At 44.4% G+C, this 22,098-nt stretch overlaps 1 protein-coding gene and 1 long non-coding RNA gene across 2 annotated transcripts; both read left to right on the top strand.

Annotated features, from left to right (window-relative positions):
* Positions 1-101: 101 nt before the first annotated feature.
* On the top strand, positions 102-13,878 carry ATP6V0C (ATPase H+ transporting V0 subunit c). The gene is made up of 3 exons (XM_068909151.1): positions 102-840; positions 11,529-11,712; positions 13,045-13,878. Exons 1-3 carry the CDS (start codon positions 765-767, stop codon positions 13,247-13,249), a joined length of 465 nt encoding a protein of 154 aa, XP_068765252.1. The 5' UTR covers positions 102-764; the 3' UTR covers positions 13,250-13,878.
* A 72-nt stretch (positions 13,879-13,950) lies between these two features.
* Positions 13,951-21,027, top strand: LOC104142250 (uncharacterized). The gene is made up of 2 exons (XR_693678.2): positions 13,951-17,088; positions 20,733-21,027. It is a non-coding gene; the product is annotated as an uncharacterized lncRNA (long non-coding RNA).
* Positions 21,028-22,098: the final 1,071 nt, after the last annotated feature.

Genomic DNA, 22,098 nt, shown 5'->3' with positions numbered 1-22,098 from the left:
GCCCGCGCTGGGGACACGGGCGCGCTCCCGAGAGGCGGGGCCACCTCCGCTGGGGGGCGTGGTCGCGCCCTGGCCACGCCCCTTATGCTAATGACCGCTGAATCACGCTCGGCGCGCCGACGCTACCGCCAGCCCCCGGAGGCAGGCGACTGAACCATCTCAGCGAAGGGGAGGGGACGCCAGCGTGGCTGAACGCTCCGCTCGCCGCACTGCGCGCTCAGTTCACCACCAGGAATAATAGTCTTTGTGGGAGTGGGTAATTGTGAGTGCGGGCGGGGGGCGTTTGGCCGCTCCCCCACCAGCTGCCCCTGTGTGGTAGCGCCCCAGAGGGAGGGACGGAAGGGCCGCCGGGCGGGGGCGGGGAGGGTCACGTGACCGCTCGGCCGCCGCCATTTTGTCTTGCGGTGGCTGGGTATTTAGAGCGCAGCGCCCGGGCTGGTAGCTCACTTCAGCCGGGAACAAGCTCCAGCAGTGCCGCCCCCTCCTGCTTGCGGCCGGCCCCCCTCCCCTCTGCCCAGTACCGGCCTCCACCCCGTCTCCCTCTCCTCCCTCCCCCTCTTCCCACCTCGGCTTCCGCCATTTTGTCGCCGAGCCCTGCCTGAGGAGGAGCCGGAGCCCCGAGGCAGGCGGCGGAGGGTCTTCCTTTTTCCCCCTCCCTTTTTTTTTTTTTAAAAACCCCTGTATTCTCCGCTTCATCCAGCTGCGCCTAGCACAGAGGTCTCGTCCCCTCTTTTCCCCCTCCCTCAGCCCAGCACCTCACAGCCATGTCGTCGGGCAGCACCCCCGAATACGCCTCCTTCTTCGCCGTGATGGGCGCTTCAGCTGCCATGGTCTTCAGCGGTGAGAAACCCTTCGTGCCTGAGCTGCATTGGGGGGGGGGAGGGTGCGGGGGGGGCGGAATGGCTGCCTTGGCCACGGGGAGGGGAGCCGTGCCCTGGCCTCATCCCCACTAATAGCAGGTGTCATCGTGTCCTCCCGCTCCCCCCGACAGTGGAGGAATTTTAAGCTTCCGAGCTCCCTGTCTGGGGAGGGAGGAGGCCGAGTGCAGGGAGGAGAGGGCACAGTCTGTGTTTCTACGTTGCGTTAGCACAGAGGAAGAGGCTCGTCCCTTGAGGGGCTTTTTGGGAGGGGGGGAGGGGTTCCCCTGCCCTTCCTCTTCCTTAGCTGAGGAAGCTGTTAGTGACAGCTGCTGGGTGCTCTGGATGTGGGGGTGTTGGTGAAGCCTTTACCTAGAAAGGCTTTCTCAATGGTGGATCTTGATGGCTGGGCTGGATGTGGGTGCCTTCCCTGTCAAAGCGTTGGGGGTGGAGGGGCTAGAAGTGGTCCCACCTCCTTGGCGGAAGGCGCCTGCAGGCGAGGTTGGGGCTTCCTCTGGGGTTGTCTATCTGGGTGCGAGGCACCGGGCCTCTCCTGCGTGGGGCAATGCAGGGCTCCTCCTGCAGCCACCTCCTGGGGCGTTGCTCTCCCCTGAGCTTCCCCCGAGCGTGTCAGAGACCGATGACCCGGTGCCCCCCGGCCTAGCGCTCTGCCTGCGGGGCGAGCCCCCGCTGGAGGCCGAGGCTGCCTGCCGTCCCCCGAGCCGGCTGCATCCTGCCCTCCCGCCCCCTGCGCCGGGCGGCCCGGCGCGCTCGGCCTGCTGCCCGTCGGCGCTCCCAGCCGCTGCATCCGGGCTACCGGGGGCGCTCCGAAGCCGCTGGAGGGAGCCGCCGCCGGTGCGCCGCGCGGGGGGTGACGTCACCGCGGAGCGTGTCAGCCGGCGGAGGAGCCCCCGCCGGTCACGTGACTGCGGCGGCCCGCGGCCCTCCTGGAGCGTGGCCGTCGCAGGGGTCCTTTCAGCGGATGTGAAAAAGATCCCCCAGTGACAACAGCGGGCTGCTTCATGTGGCTGGCTGGGTAGCTGCACCCTCCTAATGAAAGGATTACTGTCTTCACTGGAGACTGAAGGCTCCTTTCAAGGAAAAAGGGTTCAGTTGGTGCAACTTGGTCAGTGGTTTCCCTGCTGCCCCTCAGATAACTCTGGCTGTGTAATATGGCAACTGGTAGCTGTCTGACATGGGCTTATTAACACTGAATTAGTTGTACTTTTTGATTCAACTTGTCAGACTCTAGATGGCCATCCTCAATGTCAAAAGTTCAGTATAATTTAAAGCCCTTGTCCTTGCTCTTATGTACGTTTTATGTGTGTATTGTGATGAATTCTAATTGCTGCTGCTGTGTGTGACCTTCAGGGATTTCCTCAGTGCGTTCACTTAGTTATTTGGGTGGTAAGTCTGTGCCAGTCTTCCATAAGATCATGTCTTTCCAGTCTCTAAGAAGATGAAATTGATCTGGACTCTTTGGGCTGGGTGTAGCTCTTCCCCTACTGTAAATAGGGCAACAGCTTTTTTTAAATATGAATACCTTTATTCCTCAGGTATGCAAGACCACTTTTGAGTTGGTTGAAATTTGAATATGCAAATTCATTTTAGGAGTGAAGCTACCTCTAGAGAGGCTAATGTTGTTAAAAGAAACAGATAGGCTTCTGACCTTTTCTTTTTTTTTTTTTTTTTACATGAGAGCTGCACCGAATATCAAAAAAGGCAAAAACTTATCTGGGGGCGATTCATCTGCGTCTTAAGTGATTGTATAGTTAAAAGTGGAGTGAATTGAGTTGTTCTGCAGCATCACGCTCCCTGTAGAATGCTTACATAGATACTTATAAATGCTATTGCACGCTAGAAAGACTGCCATATGACCCCCTAGTCTAAGACCTTCTTTTAGCCTGAGTACATTTAGTAATTTACTAATGTTACTGTTGTTTCTTCTGAGCACTTAGTGTAGATGACAGTGCATGGACTTGTAAGTTCTGGTTCTGAACAGTGGCTTGGAAGGCTTCCCTTCTTTCTACTTACTGTAATACCTGTGTTTAAAAGAACTCAAGTCTCTTTAAAAAGAGGAAAAATTAGCCCATGTATTTACATGCATGCACACACACAGACCTGTTGTCTGTTCATCTGCTACCTACTTTAATTCCCAAGTAAGGAACCAAAACACTCAAGTTCTGAAGTGGCTATAGCTTGAGTTACACGTGGCTGTTAACGTACTTGAGGTGGTACCTAGGTGGTAGCTAGTCCTCTAATGGTAGAACTGTGGAAGCTGCTCTTGCTTGATTAGTAATTTATATAGTTCAATCTAAAATATACAGTGGATTAAAAACAACATCTGAGAGGAAACTGTCTAGCCTTGCTGGTGCTGGCAAAGTTGACTGTCTAGCTGTTTCACGCTAGGTATGTTCATGGCTTCTACCTTAGCATGGAAAAGCCTGGCTTGCTATATTTACTCTTGCTCTGTTTGTGCTGAGTAGTGGGATGCAGGTATCTTATGCTGAGGGTGATTAGTGGCCTACTGTCTTGGAGTTCAAGCGATGGACTCATGCTGGGCAAGTAAGGAGTTTCTTGAAAACAATATGTTGGCAACACTGTAGAAGCCATCCTAGTCTACGAGACTGACTTCTCAACCACTTGGCCAGTGAAGATGAAGGAGGAATAGGGGAAGATCTAGTTATGTTTTTGGGAAATGAAAAGGAATTGGATTGGCTGATGGTTGCCTTTTTGCAATAGCAGTGATTAAGGTCTTGAGCTTCCTTCTCAGGGAAGTTGTTCTTCAGTTACTTGTGCGAAATTGAACTCAACAGCAAAAGAATAGAGTTGTACAGCCTCTTAAACAGTTCTTTGTGATGTTTAGGTCAGCTTCTTTGAAAGCCTCACGGTGAGGGATACAAAGTTGAGTTAGCCTTTTAGTAAGGATTCAAAGCATTGCTTGGCATCTCCAAAGTCAAGCTGAAGTGTTTCTTAGACTACAGGTTTCATATTGTATTGTGGGACTGCAAATTAAAAGGGGAAGTTTTGAATTGGGTAGCTCAGTGATTGCTTATATGCTGTACTGATGAAGACTTGGTAACTATCATACCACTGGTATGTGACTGGTCCTTGATACAGAATCTTGGTGCCCCACCATCCTAATACTAGCAGATCTGATCCATCAAGTTAGACTCTTAGGGCCCTAACACATGTGAAGACTGGTCACCTGACCAAATCTAAATTAGGTATAGGTATCGCAGATTCAGAATTAATTTCTTGGTTCTGAATGCTTCAGAACCAATTGACTAATGAAGTAACTCGGGAGGTTTTTAAGTACTACAGAGGTGTCAATATAAGATTAAACTAACATTTGCAGTGTCATATAGCTTTCCTAATTGGGATGCAGCACTGCAGCATGTTCTCCTGTTAGTTGAACACTAATTGTTAAAGTAAACTGATCTAGAAGCAAGGAGCTTAGGAGTCAGCCTGGGTAAGCAGGGTAAAACTACCTAAAAGTGTCCTGGATCAGTGTTAATTAGTGCAGTAATCATGTCTGACTCATGTTGTATCTAAAGATCAGATTCTTGTGGAGCTTGTATTTCAGAAACCTGTTTCTAGTAAACATGTTCAAGTTCTGTACTGTCCAGGCTAGTTTGATGTGAAAACAAGCAACTGTATGCAGTTTTGTTTGGTGTTTGAATGTTAACTGCTGATATAAAAAGATAGCAAAACTTGTTCAGGTCAGCTAGTACTGATGGCAGCTAGAAAGACTACAGCAGGCTGCTGTGACCTTGGTTGGCTATCTTCAAACCTGCTTATTCATTTGGTGATTACAACCTGTTCTGATAGCTAAGGTTCCTTTATTTCCTATGTGTAAAACATGTGGTTGGCTCAGTGTCAGATGCTGTTGAGTGATCAAATTATACAAGCATTTCCATGTGACTTGTGTGCCAGAAATGGAAAAGCTTGATATTGGGCAAAGCTGTCTAATCTTATGCTTACTGCTTCTTCTCATAGAAATGTATGGTGTCTTAGGCCTATCCTGCTGTTGCCCTCGCGTTGTTGTATAGAGTTTCAGTTAGACCTGCATTGTGCAGGGACACGTGATATTCAGTGCCTTTGATACTGCTACAGTATCAAGAATCTGGAAGACTTTTAATGAAGACAACTCTAGCCAACAGTTTTAAGACTAGTTCTGTGTCCTATTTTCACTGTTGCTGCAGAGCCAATAAAATAATGCTTTTTAGTGTCAGCTAGGGCCACAGATGTAGCAGTTGGTTAGCTGTTAAGTGACTTCCATGATGAACTTGCTGGCTCAGGACATCTAGCTTGATGCAGCTGACTGAACCCTGCACGGTCTGATTCTGGAAGGTATCATTTCTATAAACAACTTGTACACTTGAAGGCAAATTGCGCCCATGTTTCCTGAAATGTAGCTGTTCCTTGGGTCTCCAACTGGGGGCTGCTGACTTCTCAGGAAAGACTTACAGACCTCCTTCTAAGAGAAGCCTGCAGTTTCCCTAGCTGTAACTTGGAGGGGGGAGAAAAATGAAGTGGCAGAGTAAAGTGCAATGTAAGATGCAGTCTTCTGTTCCAGAATCATGAAAAAATAATTTAAAGGCAGTGTAGTATGAGCAAGAATAGTTGCACAGGAAAAAATTGATGGATTGGAACTTAGAACTCTCTAGTAGAGAGACTAGCATAGAAGTTCATCTTTTTACTGCAAGCAGGTAAAATATCAGACTCAAAAGTATTGTAACAGAAGAAAGCCAGGTAAGCAGTATTTCTACAGCTTATATAAATTAAGGGAAGATATCTAGATAAGGACATCATTTTCACTGGTAAATACCCTACCGAACACCTGAAATCCAGATTCAACATCAAAATGAATAGAAACAATCTTAATCACTGGCTCTGCAAAACCTGGCTGAAACAGACAGTTTATGCTGCTGCTTGTACTGTGGCTTTACTTCCAGGTATGCCTAATAGGCCTGCTGTCTCTCACCCTGAAGTCATTGTAAACTACAAAGTTTGCAGATAGTAACTGTTACTCTAAATCAGAGCAGCAGCAAAATGAATACCAGCTGCCTCAGGATGTCTTAGACTTGTTTTTTTCTTCTTAGAACTAGTCTATTCCATCTGCCCATAGCCTGACTGGTTTCAAACAGTGGTTGCAAGCCTAAACTGTTCTCAGTCTGATCACACTGGTCAGTTATACTTGAGACATACAGCTTCACAGAAGTGCATGTTTCCACCTGCTCAGCTCTCATCACAACACAATGAGGCATAACCTGCTGAGCTTACTGTACCTCCTTCAAAAAGCAAAACTTGCGAGTGCAAGGCCTCGACCCAGGCTAGTCTGGCCGCAGAAGTGAGTCCATTGGATGCACTGTCAGATTTTTGGCTTTCCCGTGCTTCAGAAATGAGGCCTCTTTCCTGTGAATGCCTTCTGGCTAGTGGTGTAAGCTCTTTTTAGGCCAAGTGGATGAAAATGGCTCCTGCAGCAGGAAGTTGGCAGAGCAGCATGAGAAATGGGTCATCTTTAAGATTGCAGGTCAGTTTATATGATAAAGGAAGATGAATAGCAGGCTAATGGACTTGACTTGCATGTTCCTGGACCTATATGTCTTGCTGCTGGCTTAAGAGCAAACCTGTGCTCCATCATATAATGTATAGTCCCTACTACACTTCACAACATAGCGTCTAAAACCAACACTTTTGCAAACTAGACTACCATTAAGTCAGTGGTTTCCAGCTGCTTGAACAGCTAGCTGACTAGTAACTCCTATCTCTTTCAGACTGCTGCTTCTACGGGATAAACATGAGGAAATGGCAGACTCCCAGTTCTCAAATTCACTGAACAAGAGTAAATTGCCTGGGTTAGCCTGGCTTAGCTGACTATTTTTTAATGCTGTAACCTGAAAGTGCTAGGCTTGCCTGAAATCTCCACACCCTCTAAAGTCAGGGACAGTATTTTTCTATTCTTCCTTAATCCTGCAATAGATGGCTCATTATAGGAAGTTATATGCTTTTCAGTTCTTTAAAGTGGCTTATTGTTTACTCTCAACAGTTACCAATGGGGGCCTAGCTAAAGTCTACAGTTAGTATGATTTGAATTTGCATAGGCTCCAGATATTATTCCACTGATGTGGCAGTCTTTTATATGGTGATGCAGCTGTACACAGCAACAGGGTTTTCAGAGCTATCCATGTGTGTTCTTTTGGTAATCTGAAGTATAGTTGTGTTCATGTTAAATTTCTTGGCAAGAGGCTTTTTAGAAAATTGGTGAGAAGAAGCCTGTTTCTATTAAAATGCCCAAGTCTTTGGCACAGCAAAGCAAGAAGTGTACTTGACCTGGATACAACTTCTAGTAGAGTTCTCCAACGGTTTAAGAACAAAGGCTAGTAGATCTTCAAGTAAATTGGTGCCTGCTGTTTGGTTCAAGGGAAGCCTGCTTCTTGCTGTGTAGGGCAGCCCATTCAATACTGGATTAATCATGGCTCCAGATGTGAGTCTTCATCCAAGAAACAGTGTTTCAGGCTTCTGCTATGATAGTAACCCATGATATCTTGTATTACTAGCTCATTTGCTAATGCAAGACAACACTGTTATTAGTGCTCTGGAAGTCTCTCCTTTATTATAGCTGTGTGGGAAACCTGTTCAAGTGTGGTGAGAAACAAGAGCAATCACTGGCTCTGAATGGACTCAATGGCTGCTGAGGTGTGCATGACAGGCTCTAAACCTCTGGTATTCTTGGACTAAGTGTGTCTGAATGTACTGCAACAGCGGAGGCTGTAGGAAGCTGTATCTATGCAAATACTTCTTTTACTTGGAGACTATTAATAATGTAGTCACTATCCAGTGGTAAATAGCTGGCTGCAGAACTTTGCAGAACTAATTCAAGGTGTTTGGTAATGGCCTCTTACTACATATGAGGTAGCAGGCATGTTAGCTTAGCTTCAAGTAGATCAACACGTTCAGTGCATGACCTCATTGAGGACTGTAACTATAGCCACAAAAGAGTGCTCCTAGTACTTAGACTAGTACTTGCTCTAAAACAGATGCTAGTTGAGTAATAATAGACTATCAGATAAAGATTTACCATTGTCAAGACTTTACTGAAGCTGTAACTAGTCTTACTTCAGTCCTTGCTGAAGCTGTTGCTTGTATGCCAAGTCTCTTGCTAGTGCATGCTTCCTTGTGGAACTGCACTGCTATAATACTTCTATTACCCCTTTGGACTAACAGTAAGTAACAGCTATGGAGAGGTGCCGGGCAGCATATCCAGAGCCTCACGGACCTGCATCTTGCCCCCAACAGCAGTACTAAAGCAACTCTGGCTTCAGAGTTCAAGCCATTGCCCTTCAGAGGTCTTTCAAAATGAAGATAACCTTTTGAAACAGGCTTCCTGGGAGTAGGTGGCCTTGAATGATACGTAAAGCACAGCCTCACTGTACTACTACACCACTGAAGCTAGAAAAATACTGTTAATAGACCAGATAGCACAAATCCTGGTTATAAACCAGCATAGCTTCCTTCAATATTGAAGCTAGGTAGGCAAGATGCTGTTCTTCCGTTGCCAGGTAAAGTGTAAATACATGCTGTAATGTTACAGTGTAAATGGTCTTAAATACTAGAGATGGAGCTATATGATCTGAAGCAATGAGTCTGTGTGTAACAATGATAAATGCAACTCTTGTTCCATTTTCAGTCTTCTGTATACATCTCTTCAAACCTTATTCACTGAGCAGGCTTCAGAAGCCATATCCTTCTAACTCATCAAGGGTATTCTAAATGTAGGATATGTATGAAGTACTGTGCTTCAAACATTCACAGTTCTCAAGAGAGATGTGAGAGCTGACCTGAGTGTTAAGTGACCCACAGCTGAAGAGCCATGACATGGATGGTTGTGTCATGGTAGGAGGTGGATATAGCATCTGCCACCTGGAATGTAGTATTGCCAAAGGTGCAGGGATCTCTTTTTTTCAGTTTAGTGAAGCACAAGAAGACTAGTTCTCCTGTAGGATTTGCAGCTACAGGAGACTCCAGTGTAAGCCTACTGATCAGGATGCTGATATAAGACTTCACTGGGGGCAGATGTGCCAAGCCCTATTGAGGCTGTGATTTCCTACACACACACAAGCAGTATAATAGCTCTTCAGAACTATCTAAAGCTGGAAGCTGTGACAACTAGCTGCCACAGAGTCTCTGTAGGCTAAAAGTCTGTCTAGACAGCTTAACAAATTAAGGTATAAGTATTTGCTTCTGCCCTAGATCAAAGCAAGTTTGAATTCTCAGTTGATCTAATCTTCCCCTCCCCAAAAGCTTAAGCAGACTGGCTTTCTGTAGCCAGTATTACAACATCAGTTTCTGTAATTTATCACCGCGTTAACTTAACATGTTTAAGTAACTTCAGGCTTGGAGGAAGTAATGACGGATCTAGTCTTAAACAGTGAAATTCCTTTCCTTCTCAAGCCTCTACTTTTGTGCACAGAGTTGCGAAAGCTTCCAGCCACGAATGGCTTTTACTAGATGCTCTGGTCAGTCTAGAAGTAGGTAGCCTGAATCTTGATTCCACATACTTACTGTCCCTGGAGGATGCCTCTTCTAGAAGAGAAAGCTCCTGATCCAAGTTAGATATAGGGTAACTTCTATCTTCCTAGACCTCCTGAGGGATAGGCACTTCACTACTGCCACTGGTTTTGCTAGGTTAAGAATGTGCACTGGTTTCCAGGCTCATAGCTTAAATCTCCAGGTGAAATCTATTTCCTGCTCTTGGCTCTGACTTCCTAGTAAACTAGACTCTTAATAGATGTAAGGAGTTGTTTGGTGTGATTTAGAACTGAGGCTATTCTGTCTCAGTGGTAATCAGGATTTTGACTAGAAGAGAAACCAGGCTGCAGAAGGTACCAAAGCTGTGCTGGTACAGAACCAATCTGCAGTGGATTTGAGACTTTCCCTTCAGGCTGGGATAACTAAAAACCAAAGTGTCTTCTGACCATGAATCTTGTGTTAGTGCAGTGATGTTACCTTTATTAATCTTCTGAAGATCTAGCGCAGAGGCGGGAGGACTACTACTCAGTTCTTGACTGCTTGAGAGCAGAATTTATGTAGATGCTGAATGTGAAGCAGGAAACCATAACATCATAAACCTGGTGAATACCTTCTGGCAACTCTTCCAGGCGAGCTGTACCATTTCACACTGACACTAGTGTAAGAGGAGCAGAAAATCCTCACTGTGGAAAAAGCAATTCTGCCTTTTTAGAAAGGAGTGCAGAAACTTGGTGGTTTGAAGTGGGTTGAACAAAGTCAAATCCCTTCACTGTTCAGAGACTTGCAGTATTTGAAAGAGTCATAGCTTTGGCTACTTCCCATAGCCTTTTAGAGCAGGCAAGAGCACAGTTTCATGCAGATTAAACAGGACTGTCACATTTGAATATCCTCCTGATCATATCTGAAAAGGAGGTTCCCCTTCCAAATAGCTGGGTCATGCTGTTTCAAGTAATTAGTCCTGGATGGCTGCTAACCTGCATATCATCTCTTCAGTGGCAATGAGTGCAGTCCCAAGTTTCAGTCCATGCAGCTGGGGGATGTCCAGTTACAGGGCTCTAACTTACTCCAGGGTAAGCTTGAAAGGACAGTGGTTCTTTCCAAGTACTTTGGAGTCAAAGCATGAAGCATTCATTGAAGCTTTTGTGATACTAATTTAAGTTTTCAAGGCAGAAGATATTTGTGGGATAGGACTACGGGACTCTTAAATCCAGCAGCTCTTTTTTAGAGGTAATAAGCCTGTGATGTAGTTGGTTAAGCCAGGAACCCAAAGTCTGGTTTGTCTCTGCATGCTCAGGTAATGTATCTGGTAGGTGATCCTATACTTCCTTGAACTTTAGGATCAAGGCTGTTGTAGTCCTCTAATCCACAAGCTACACCCCTCTTAACTCTGATTCCATTAGTTGCCTTATTAAGTGTTTGGACTTGAATCCTTCACAAGTAGGGCTATTGGCTAAACAGTGTCCTTCTACCAAGGCATGAAGTGCAGCAATAGCATGCACATTCATTGCTATCTCAGTATGTCTGATGCAGCTGAAACTGCATATTTAAGCTCAGTCCAAACCATGGGCCAAGCCGGCTTTGTGATGAAAGACTTATGAAGGATGCTGACAGGATACAACTTGTTTAAACATCAGTGCATTCAAGAACTCTGCTCAAGTAGCTTAAAGTTCAGTGACTATAAGAAACTTAGCTTCATTACATCCTGCTGCAGTAACAGGCATGTCCTGCTGCATTTCCTCTGTAATTTAGCTGAACAGAGCCTCTGCAATATGGGCTTCCTGAGGACACAAACTCTGGAGTAACAAGGTCAAATTTAGACACTAAGCCTTGGTCCCTATATGGGGAATGGATCTCTGTACTTGAGCACATTCCCTGACATGAAGCTAACTAGGTTGGAGAAAGTGTTTTTTATCAGATACCAGAACAGCACCCTCTTATCTAGTTTCCATCTAGAACTATGGACAAGTCACTTCCCATCCTTCAGAGGATTATTCCCGGCAGACAAACCAAGCAGTCAAGTGACTGTTAGACTTGCACAATTCTTCCCTGTGCTGACTCAACAGTTCTAATACTGCAGTCTAATGCAAGAGATGGTGTTTGGGGGTATGTTTAACATGATGATTTTTTCTCTTCCAGCCTTGGGAGCTGCTTATGGAACAGCAAAGAGTGGCACAGGTATTGCAGCCATGTCCGTCATGAGGCCTGAGCTGATCATGAAGTCAATCATCCCTGTTGTCATGGCGGGTATTATAGCCATCTATGGCCTGGTAGTGGCAGTCCTCATTGCCAATGCCCTCTCACCTTCTATCACACTATTCAAGTAAGTTTGTACTACATCTGTCAGTTCTAAGTTTGTCTTAATCACTATTTTGCCATTTCCAAACAGGTGAGTGTCACCTAAACGATGTCACAAGCAAGACTGGCAGTGCAGTTCAGTGTTAATGCTAAATGATCCAAACCAGGGTTCCGGAGTCTGGACTGGATTTCAACTGTCCTGCTTAATGCCTTACCTTCAGTGGTAGGGATGCTGACTAGTTTGCCATATTAGCTAACAAATCAGACATCCCATTGCTAGAGATAGTGCAGTGGCTTTTGGCTTGGAAGAAACAGTGTTCAGGTGGTCCTAGGATAGGATGTAAGGTTGTTTCATGGAGCCAGATTCTAGACCTGGAATAGACAGGTCTTTCAAGGAGTTAATCAGACTGTCTAAACAGTTTAGCTGTTGCCTTGGAGATGCATATGAATAATTAATATTGCTCGCTCTTTCTACATGTGGTAAGCCAATCCTCAAGCTATACGTGGTGCCTCTACACCTGCTACAGTCTTAAAACTTAATCTACTTCTGGCTTTTGAGAATAGCTGGAGCAAGCTTGAACCTTGTCAGAACAGCACAAGGCCTCTGAGATGTCGAACAGAACAGACAGCTGTGTCATGGTGCAAGCTATAGCTCATGAGCCTTATGGTTGGCCTAATCACATTCAGCCTTGATCTGAGGAAACAGCAGGTTCAGATGCTCCTTCTTGGGTACCAGATGGTCAGATACTGATAGGGACTGCTGCTCAGGTACCCCAGTCTGGGAAACCAGGCTATTCACTGACCGGCACATGTGTGTCGGGCTCATGTGCAACTTCCCTGTATTGCAGTGCAAGAGACTTGATTATCCAGATGTGCTATGGTAATAAGGTTGCTGAAGGTAGGAAACAAACAGCTGTTAATAGGCTGCCTAGCCTAGTGGGATAGGCATTACTGCAAATGCCAGCCCACATGGTTGGAATAAGTAAAGTTCTAGCAGCATGCTAAGCCTGGTGCTGACCCCAGTGACTACAGGCAGGCCAGGTGGCTGTGCAAACATGTAGGCCCAATAGCTGAGCTTAGTTCATGCGGCATACTTGAACGTCAGCTGATCAAGACCTTGCATAGCTCCTGATTCTTGGAGTATGTGCTTTTTGAGACATCTAGCTTCAGTACTTAATGAGACTGCTTGCTTAAGAGTATGAGCATGGAAGATCTTTGCTGCAAGAAAGAGGCTCCCTTTAATTGTTGTTAATCTTTAAATTCACTTTGGGGAGAGCAAAGAACTGACTAGCCTGAAGTTAAAGGGTTGGGTTTCCTGTTGCTTGCCACTGAAACTTTTCTCATCTCTGTCCTACAGGAGCTTTCTTCAGCTGGGTGCTGGCTTGAGTGTGGGCCTCAGTGGTCTGGCTGCTGGCTTTGCCATTGGCATTGTGGGTGATGCAGGTGTACGGGGAACAGCACAGCAGCCTCGGTTATTTGTGGGCATGATCCTGATTTTGATCTTCGCTGAAGTTTTGGGTCTCTATGGCCTCATTGTTGCCCTTATTCTCTCCACAAAGTAAATGTCACAGTATGATGTAAAGAGATATAACAAATCCACATTTAAAAAAAGCTCCAGAATGAAAATGGTCTCTCCAATGTGTACAGTTGTCCCAATTTGGTAGTTGATCTCTTGTAAATGCGCAATGTATGTTAGTGACTTGTCTGTCCTGTGTGTACTTCAATATTAAATTGGATGGGCTGCTCCAAGCCTGCTGTACGGCTTGGGGTGGCCTGTGTGCAATTTTCCACCCATTTGCTGTTAGTACTTTATGTATAAATATGAACTAGAAGTGTAATTTTTTCTCTTCACTGGATGTTTATTTATAAAAGACTTGACATGTTCATACATCTATGGAGCAAGGATTTTCAATTTCCCATGCTATATATACTAATCTTATATATAGGTAGATTATTACACTGTGGGGTCAATTGTAAGTGCAGAGAATTCCTTGGTTGTAATTTTGATTCTAAAGATTGCTGTAGTGTCCTGATATTGGAGTATGAGAATTGTTTGTGTTATATTACAGCAATTGTCAGAAACACTCCTGTGTTTCCAGTAGTAAAAGCATATGCTCCGGCATCAAAGTCGTGCACCCAGTGTTGGGTTACAAAGTTATACAATGTTTCCAAATAAAACTTCCTCACTACATTGCTGTAACAGACTCCTGTGGCTTAATTTAATGCATTTGACAGGTCTCTTGCTGCCCCTTTATGGGGGGGGGGGGGGGGGGGAAGGTTCACTGAAGGGGAGGCAGATTCTTGAAGTAACTGAGCACTGAATAGAAGAGTCCTATGTTGTAATCAAAGGCTAAAGTGACCTTTCTCCTGGGCAAAAACAATGGTGTTTGCAACTGCTGTTAATGAGGAACATTCATGGTGACTAGTAGCAATGCTACTGATGCTCAGCTACAACCTGACAAAGCACTCTCTTCACTACATGTCACATGCTAATTTCATGTAGTCAGCTGTGCAGAGTGCTCTGATCAGATGTGAGGTCAGGGAGAAAGGATGCAGGCTTTGGCCTATGACAAGGAATAGAAGCTGCCAGCGGCCCTTTGGGCAGCTTGTCCTGCTTGCTATGCAAAAAAACTTAGCTGGTTGGAGGCTACAGTGTTAGCAACAATGACCTCTGAAGCGCCTGAATAACAGTCATCTTCAATGAAGATAAGTTCATTCAAGAACTCTTCTTTTTAACTAGTCAACTTGTAAGTCAGGAGAGTTCCAACTGAGAAGTTGTGCTCTTACAGATAGGTAAAGCTGAAGCAACCTTCTCTTGGACTTAACAAGAGCCCTTATGCATGTAGAATTTGTTCCAAACTAGCTTCAGGAAGCTCTTAGGATGAGCATCAGCTTCCTCATGTGACTTGGAGAACAAGTGAAGCATTTATGGTTCAAGCTGAGCCTTGACTATTATACTTGGACAGCTGGTACTTGTAATGCCTTGGTGATCAAGTTAAGCTGAATCTGGAATAATCTGTCACCACCTCTCCATCATCAGCCTTTTTGAGAGCATAGATGAGGCAGTGGTGTTACAGATGAATTGTCTGAGTATATTTAATGTATATACCTGTGCAGAGAATAGGTCACTGGGAATGTAATTGAAGTAATAACAGCTGCAGCATCAACCTAGCAGAAGCAATTTCACCAGACTAGACATAGTAGAAGCTAGCACACCTTCCAGGTAGCTGGTCCCCAGACTAGGGATCGTTCAGTAGATTGTTATATGAGCAAACAGTCCTACTAGAATGAATTTTCATCACAACTTCCATGAAGGCATAGTTTTCTCATTTGGTTTATTCTGTTTTCTAAAAGCTGATCTGCCTGAATTCATTTAACAGACTATCAGCTGTTTGGCCTTGCAGTGGGGGCACCTTACTGATTTTATGTTTTGGAATGACTTCAGAGCATGTTCAGCAGTAATGATGGTAGTGCTCTGGGTGTATAGAGGCATAAGTTGATATATGGAAAATGCTGGATGTCTGCTGAAGCATCAGATAGGGTGAGGAAAGTTTCTTTAAAGCTTGCTGATTTGTATCATTTTGATCGTTCTTGAGCAAAAGTAGCAGAGTCTCAACCTCTAAACTATATTTAACCCAGTGGTCATAAACACTTACAGAAACCATAGCATAATTCTCTTAGCAATGTTTGCAATGACTGTCTTCCCACAACTGTTGCAAAGCTTGCAGCTGGGATGGGTGAACTAGAATTTCAAGCTCTTTCCTGAAGGCACACTACGTGTAATTCTGTTTTGCAGATCTGGTTGGAAGAATTGGATTTTGACCATGTAGCAGGATAGGAGGAGGCCTGGCTGGGGTTATGAATACGTTTGTAAGATCTGTTCTTACATTCTTTAGAGGGAGTCTACTGTCAGCCTTGGTTTCAGCCAATTTAGAGTAATGTGAGCAAATTGTGTTTAAGAGAACAACTAAATGCTAGTAGTAACTCTCGTCTCCAGAAGAAAAAGCGATTTGAAGGCACCTCTCTGTAGGTTCTCTAGGATCACATTGTAGCATCTGTAACATCTTTCAGAAAGATGGCAGTTACTAAGCTCAGGTTCATGATAGATACTTACATAACCAAATGCAGGCAAAATCCTATCACCAGGCGTTTTGTTTCGTGCCTTAGAATGTCAAGCCTTTCTCATTATTATATAAGCCCACACAAGGCAGGGGAACAGTATACAACAAAAGCTAGGGTAAGCACGCATAAGGAGACGATTACTTTGCAATGAGAACCACCAAAAGAGTTAAGAACGATATTAGCAGTCTGAGTGTGTTGCCTTGGCCGTACATTTGCTCTGGTGGTCATGCTCTAGACCCTCATTGATGACTCCCAGGTAAAAACTTGCATTTCAGGTCTTTTGTTGATGCTGTTGTGTCAGCAGATTTCTCACATGATTCAGTGCATTAGGAAAGTTATGGATCTTTCAGTCCCTTTCTTTCATTTACTGCTAGCAGAGTGCAGTCTTTGCCAGGGCATGAGAAGACACTCATTGCAAACATTGCTAGGAGAGAATTATGCTGTAGTTTCCTTAAATGTTTATGACCACTGGGCAAGCATAGTTGATTTTATAGCTGGTTTAGAAGAGGAGAACAGGCAGCCCCAGACCATGAAAGGACGGGCTCTAGAGTGCCTGATTCAAAAGAAGTGGTGTCTACTGGCACATAAATAGTTTTCTCTAGTGTGGCAGATTGTGTGCCTGTGATCGTGCACTGCAGAGTGAGTCAGCCCTGCAGAGAAAGGAGCAGGATGGCTCTGCAGCAGCAGCAGAGGATACATGTCCATTAGCAGTCGGTTCAGGCTAGGTAAGGTCAGGAGATGCCTGCTGCCAGATGCTCCTTGCATAGACAATGCCTTCATAGAGCTTGCTGACCTTTCTCTTATTTAAATCTTGTACTTGCTTTTTTTTTTCTTCAAAGGCTGCAGCATTTTGTTTTGGGGTAGGGGGTTACTGCTCTGTTGGAAGAAGCACATCTGTGAAGTCTGGTCAGTGACTGCTTTCTAGGACTGCTTTAGTAAATTCAGATACGTATTTAAATGAACTGCAATAAGATAACTCCTGTTCAGAGAAACGCCTATTCCTCTCCCATAGGTACCAAGGGAACCCTGTGTTTGATGCATTACTGGAGATGGGGAATGAACACCGCTGACCAGAAAAGTATAACTCTTGGTGAGAAAAGCCTAGCAGCTGGGGTGAAAGAAGGAGCAAGCCAAGCAATAAGAGCTGCAGAAAGCTGTATGAATGAGGAGAAAGCTGGACTTGTGGTTCAAGATCTGGGTCCAGTTTCCAGCATTATTCCAGTTCCCTTGTGTGATGTTGAACAGACTCTCTGTTGCAGTTCTGCACTGTGAAGTGGAGGTGATAATCTTTTGTCAGAGATGTGGTTTTAATTATTCATGCAGCACACAGCTTTGCTCTCAGTGGAAGCCTGTGGCTGTTTCCATGACACAAATAGTTTTTGGCCTAGAAGATAGCAGAAAGGAGTCAGAATGCTATAGCAGAAGTGTCCAGTAGCTGGTTAGGTCTGAACAAGAAATCTGTCCTCACTCCCCTCAGTATAGAAACCTGGGAAAACCTTGGCTTTTTGCTGCCTTTTTAAATTGTTAGATGACCCACTTTTTATGGTCTTGCTGTCTGTAGAAGTAACCAGGTGATAATTTGCATGTTGCTTTTCTACATCAATCAGCCTGCTCGATGACCCAGTCCAGAGCCAGCTTTTTATGGCACTGAGGCAAGTCCGTATAGGATGCTGAGCTGGTTCAGTGGCATTAAGGATTTTCCCCCTTCTGCCATGAGAATGAATCTTCCAATAGGAAGTGGATTTCGCATCCAGCTTGTGCACTGAGGGAATGGGTGTGTTTGCCAGAATTTTCTAATAGTTTAATTCACACGATTTTGGTCAGAATTTACTTAGGACTGTGCTGGTAAAGATGAGTTGCATCTTTTCCGAGTTTGTTATTTCAGAATCAGGATTTCATCAGCCCCAGCAAACCATCGAATGTTTGCTATCAGATGAAGGGATTTCACCATGATCATTGCAGATCTGCTAATCCCATCTGGAAGCCTAGCTAGGGGGACCAGTGATTATTGAGGTGGTAGGGTCAATCTTAAGGTTGTCTGAGAAATTTTAGCCTTGAATTTCTAGTATAAAATACTTTTTTTTTTAACTTTAACCTTCACCTGTCTTTCATATAATTGTTTTAAATCCTAAGATGAAAAATCAACTGAATTTACTTTAAAAATCTTCATGATTTATCATTTGAGAATTTCCAGTTCGGGATAAACTCAGCAAGGGAAAATTATGTGACCTCCACCCCCATGTGGAATTACTTCTGTTTTGATCAGAATTTAGTTTGGGCAGTAGTTGAGTCTTTTATGTCTGTGATCTGTTGGAATAGTGTGATTGGGTGAGAGCTCTACAATTCCTTAACATTTATGAATAATAGGATTTTATCTGTGATTGTTTAGGAGTTGTTCTTCCTTGGGAGACCTGGTTTACAGAGAAGCATAGTAACCTGGAAAAGTAAATATGCTTTAGGGGAATAAAAAGCTCATGAAGAGAAACTAATCCCAAAAACTAAGCAGTTGTTTTCAACTACAGTGCAACAGCAGATATAACAAAAACAGCTCTCTCAATAAACCTTGCTTCCCTCACAGTTTAACCATGTGGATGTTGATTTTATGGCCTTTTACAGTTTCCATCTTGCCTTGCCATAAAAAACTTCACTGTTCCACAGGTGACAATTACCTGTGTCTTTAACACACAGGGACTTACCACTTGTACTCTTAGTTACCCCTTTCAGCTCTACAGGTTAATACCTGTAATAATCTCTTAATAATAATCTCTTTCTCTTGATAAAGTAAACAGAGTAAGTCTTCCCAGCGCCATTTAACCCTGGAGCATGATTTTTTCTGTTTCAGAGTCAAAGGACTGTATTCCCAAAAGCATTTCCATTTTCGTTACTATCGCTCACTAATAAATGCTGTTATCTGTCTCTACAAGCCACGATACATTTATGCTCCTTGGACAGTCACAGCTTTGCTACTCATGTCTCTGAATTTCTGTCAGACTATTTTCTGTATCAAAGCTCCAAAACCAAAGCATCCAGGAACACCCATCCCCCCCGCCACAGCCTCCCCCCCACACACCTCGCAGTATGTTAGAACCAAAACTGTCTTAGGGACCAAACTGTAGAGTCCTCAATGCCTCCCACAAGACCTCAGGGTCTTGAGGGTCTCAGGATTGACAGTTCTCACTGACTCCTATGAGAGTGGGAGTTGGATAGCAGGAGGCCAGGATGAGACCCTGGAAAAATCAATGCCTCAGGTTAGCCATATTTCTTTTGCTAAGGGAATGAGATGCACTCACCACAGGCTCAAGTCCTATCTCCTCTCCGTTTACTGAAGGCAAACTGGTGGCTGTTTCACCGGCCCTGGTCCCTTATTAGCACTTTGAACCATCCTGTTTATGCTGTTAAATCTATTCTTTGCTCTTGCACCACTTGGAGAGAGAAAGGGGTGACCTCAAGTGGCAGAGAGTGATAATGACCACCAACATCTAAATTGCCTTTGTTTAGGTCAGGTAAGTTGAGGTGAAATCATAGGAAATCACTAATATTCCCAGGACTGGCAATGCGTTTCCAGCTCATTGATGTAAACAATATCCCTGGCTGCTGTGTGCATTAGGGCAGTTTCTTAGACCTCTTTGTGAATGCACATGAAAAGTCAGAAGCCAAGACTTTATCTTCACAATAATTTCTTTTGGCAGCAATGCTAGCTTAAGCCCTACCTCCTCTGGCCACCTATATCTTCTTTCACAGCTATCGCACACTCTCTTCTGTTTCGCTTAAGCGTGTTGGTACAACTATCATGCAGCCAGGCAGTGAATCTGATTTGGAAATTGAGCCAGGTTAAAAATAACTAGACCTGAATTAAAAATGTCTGCTAAAGAAAATGCATGTGAAACTTCAACTTGAGATTCCCTCAGCCTATTACCAGGGCAGTAGGGAGAAAGAGCGTGCAATTACTGGTGACACAAGACAGAGTTCATTTCAAACTGAGAAATAAAGGCAGAACATCCAAAGGGATAAGTACGTAAGCAGGGCAGACAGATGACATAAAGTTGGTCTGGATGACATACCTACAATTTCGATGAGGCAAATTGCAATATCATTCATCTCAGCACAGGCTGCTCTGTTCTTCCCAGCAGCATGGAGGCTGTTTTCAGTGTCCTGATTCAGTGACTCATTTTCTGGCTCACACCTTCTTAGAGATCTTGCATCCCTTTGTCACCAAAGGGTCAGCAAATCTATGTCAGCAGAGTGGACCTTGTGGCAAAATATTCTTAAGAAGCAGTGGATGTTACTATCTGTAAGCAACCAGTATTTGCATTTACCTGGATGTCTCTTCCACTGCCAAGAAAGGTTATTGTCACAAGTCTGTCAGCATGTACCTTTGGATGAAAGTGCCCTCCTTTGGCCACAGGCAGTTTGGGTGCTGCATGTACCCTTTGACATCTGAGTTCACTTTAGCAGGTTGGAAGGGCACTTTCAGTCCTGAGAGAATCATTTGATCAAATAAGCAAGCTTGAGATAAATTTTTAGGGTGCATTTTCTCATTCCACTTCTGGTGCTTTTGTTTCTTCAGCTTTGCCTGTACTAAAGCCACAAATCATTCCCACTGATCTGCAGCTGGATGCCTCTGGACATGGATAATTTCAGCTACAATGAGTAAAACCTGCCTGAAGCCATTCTTAGCCTCAAATGCCCAAAACAGTGCTGTGCATGGTTTTCCTGGGCTAAATTAAAATCATTCCCAGCTATCCATTTCAGTGGCCTTTACTGCTAATCCCACTGACAGTAAGATGTAGCTTTCATAGCGTGGGCAAGTATTGACATCATGGATTGATAAGTACTGCATAAAACCTCATCTAAATTCAATTGTTGGCCAGGCAGGGATGTTACGTTCATGCAGTTACGTTCCCCATCATTTATCTTTTCCAGTGTGATTCATCAGAGGAGCTCACATCAGCAACCTGCCTAGACACAGTCCGTGACTTTCTCTGCGTTACTGTGGGACACGGAATTAGATAAACGTGAGAATGAGAATCATCAGAACCGCTGGAGAGAAAAAGGCAGGAGGACTAGTTGACAGAACACAGAATTGCTTGTTCTGTGCTCTCTTCCACAAGAGAGCAATTCTGTGTTCTCTTCCACATGCTTCTGACTGGTCAAGTGACCTTAGGGAGCCTGGCTAAAGCAACACTGAAAAATAACATTAAAAAGAATTAATGACTTACCTGCTCAGGTTAGTTAATTCTTTTTTCCCGAGCCTGAGATTCAAAAAGGAACAGTGAAGTGAGGGGTTCCAGAATATTTACTTTGACTGAGCCAATAACCAATTTGAATTTTATTTTGTCAGTGTAATTGTTTTGAATTGTGCCTAGCCAGCTTTTCGAGCAGGTACACAATTTGCAGCACTTTGTCTACCAGTTCTCTGGGGCAAGAAGCGACTTGTACATCTAGCACACATAGGTCTAGTGATTCAAGAAGTAAATAATCATGAGCTTGACAAAGCAAGGCCTAACAGTGTTGCTTCCTTGCATACTGAATGTAATTCATTGGCACTGCTAGGTACACTGTGCATGCTGTGGGTAGACCTGGAGAATCCCATGCATGTGCAACATCAGTTCCTCCAAAGCAGAGTCCTTAATCCCCAAAAGGAGCTTCTGTCTACCATAGACATTCAAGCCAAAGTTACTTATTCATAAATTCACAGACTTAAAAGCCATTAGGAACCACTAATTTATCTCACCTGACCTCTCAGGCCTTTGAACTTGGCCTGATAAAAAGTTATACTTGAGTACAGCATTTCCTCCACGAAGGCATTCAGCTCTGATTCAAGATGTCAAACCTTGGAGGTATATGCCAACCACTAGCTCAGCAGCACTGAGGGATATAGCACTGAAACCCATCAGCTTATGACATGACTTTTCAGCTAGTGGTTACATTGCCAGTACAATAGCTGCATCATGGCTCACTAAGTGCTGCATGATCCTCGGCTGGAAGGTGCCAGGAGCTGGTAAGGTAGTGAATTTGTAAGGGTAAAGGTAGTTTGGGCTTATTCTAGTCTATCCTAGAGCTGAGAAATTCTTTACTGATGATGTTTAGACAATCTCCTGTACTGAGAAGCTCCTATCTGCAATTAGTGTAAACAAAATAGAAAAAGAATCTGCCCAAAACGTTTCTAATCTGAGCATAAGGTAAGAGACAGCAGGAGGTGTGTGTTGAATGGCAAGAACAAGGTAACAAGATGATTGTGACAAAAATTGGCACCTGCAGTGGTGAGTGCACTGAGATGTGTGCCTCC

Source organism: Struthio camelus, chromosome 15 (genome assembly GCF_040807025.1).
Source record: "Struthio camelus isolate bStrCam1 chromosome 15, bStrCam1.hap1, whole genome shotgun sequence".
In the NCBI taxonomy this organism is placed as follows: Eukaryota; Metazoa; Chordata; class Aves; order Struthioniformes; family Struthionidae; genus Struthio; species Struthio camelus.
The sequence above is the reverse complement of the archived record's forward strand: the minus strand, read 5'-3'. Positions and strand labels throughout refer to the sequence as shown.

Excerpts from the sequence above, each read along its gene's own strand:
- ATP6V0C (XM_068909151.1), top strand. The coding sequence starts at position 765 with ATGTCGTCGGGCAGCACCCCCGAATACGCCTCCTTCTTCGCCGTGATG. Across the intron at positions 841-11,528 it reads AGCTGCCATGGTCTTCAGCG|CCTTGGGAGCTGCTTATGGA; the intron begins GTGAGAAACCCT and ends TTTCTCTTCCAG. Across the intron at positions 11,713-13,044 it reads CCTTCTATCACACTATTCAA|GAGCTTTCTTCAGCTGGGTG; the intron begins GTAAGTTTGTAC and ends TCTGTCCTACAG.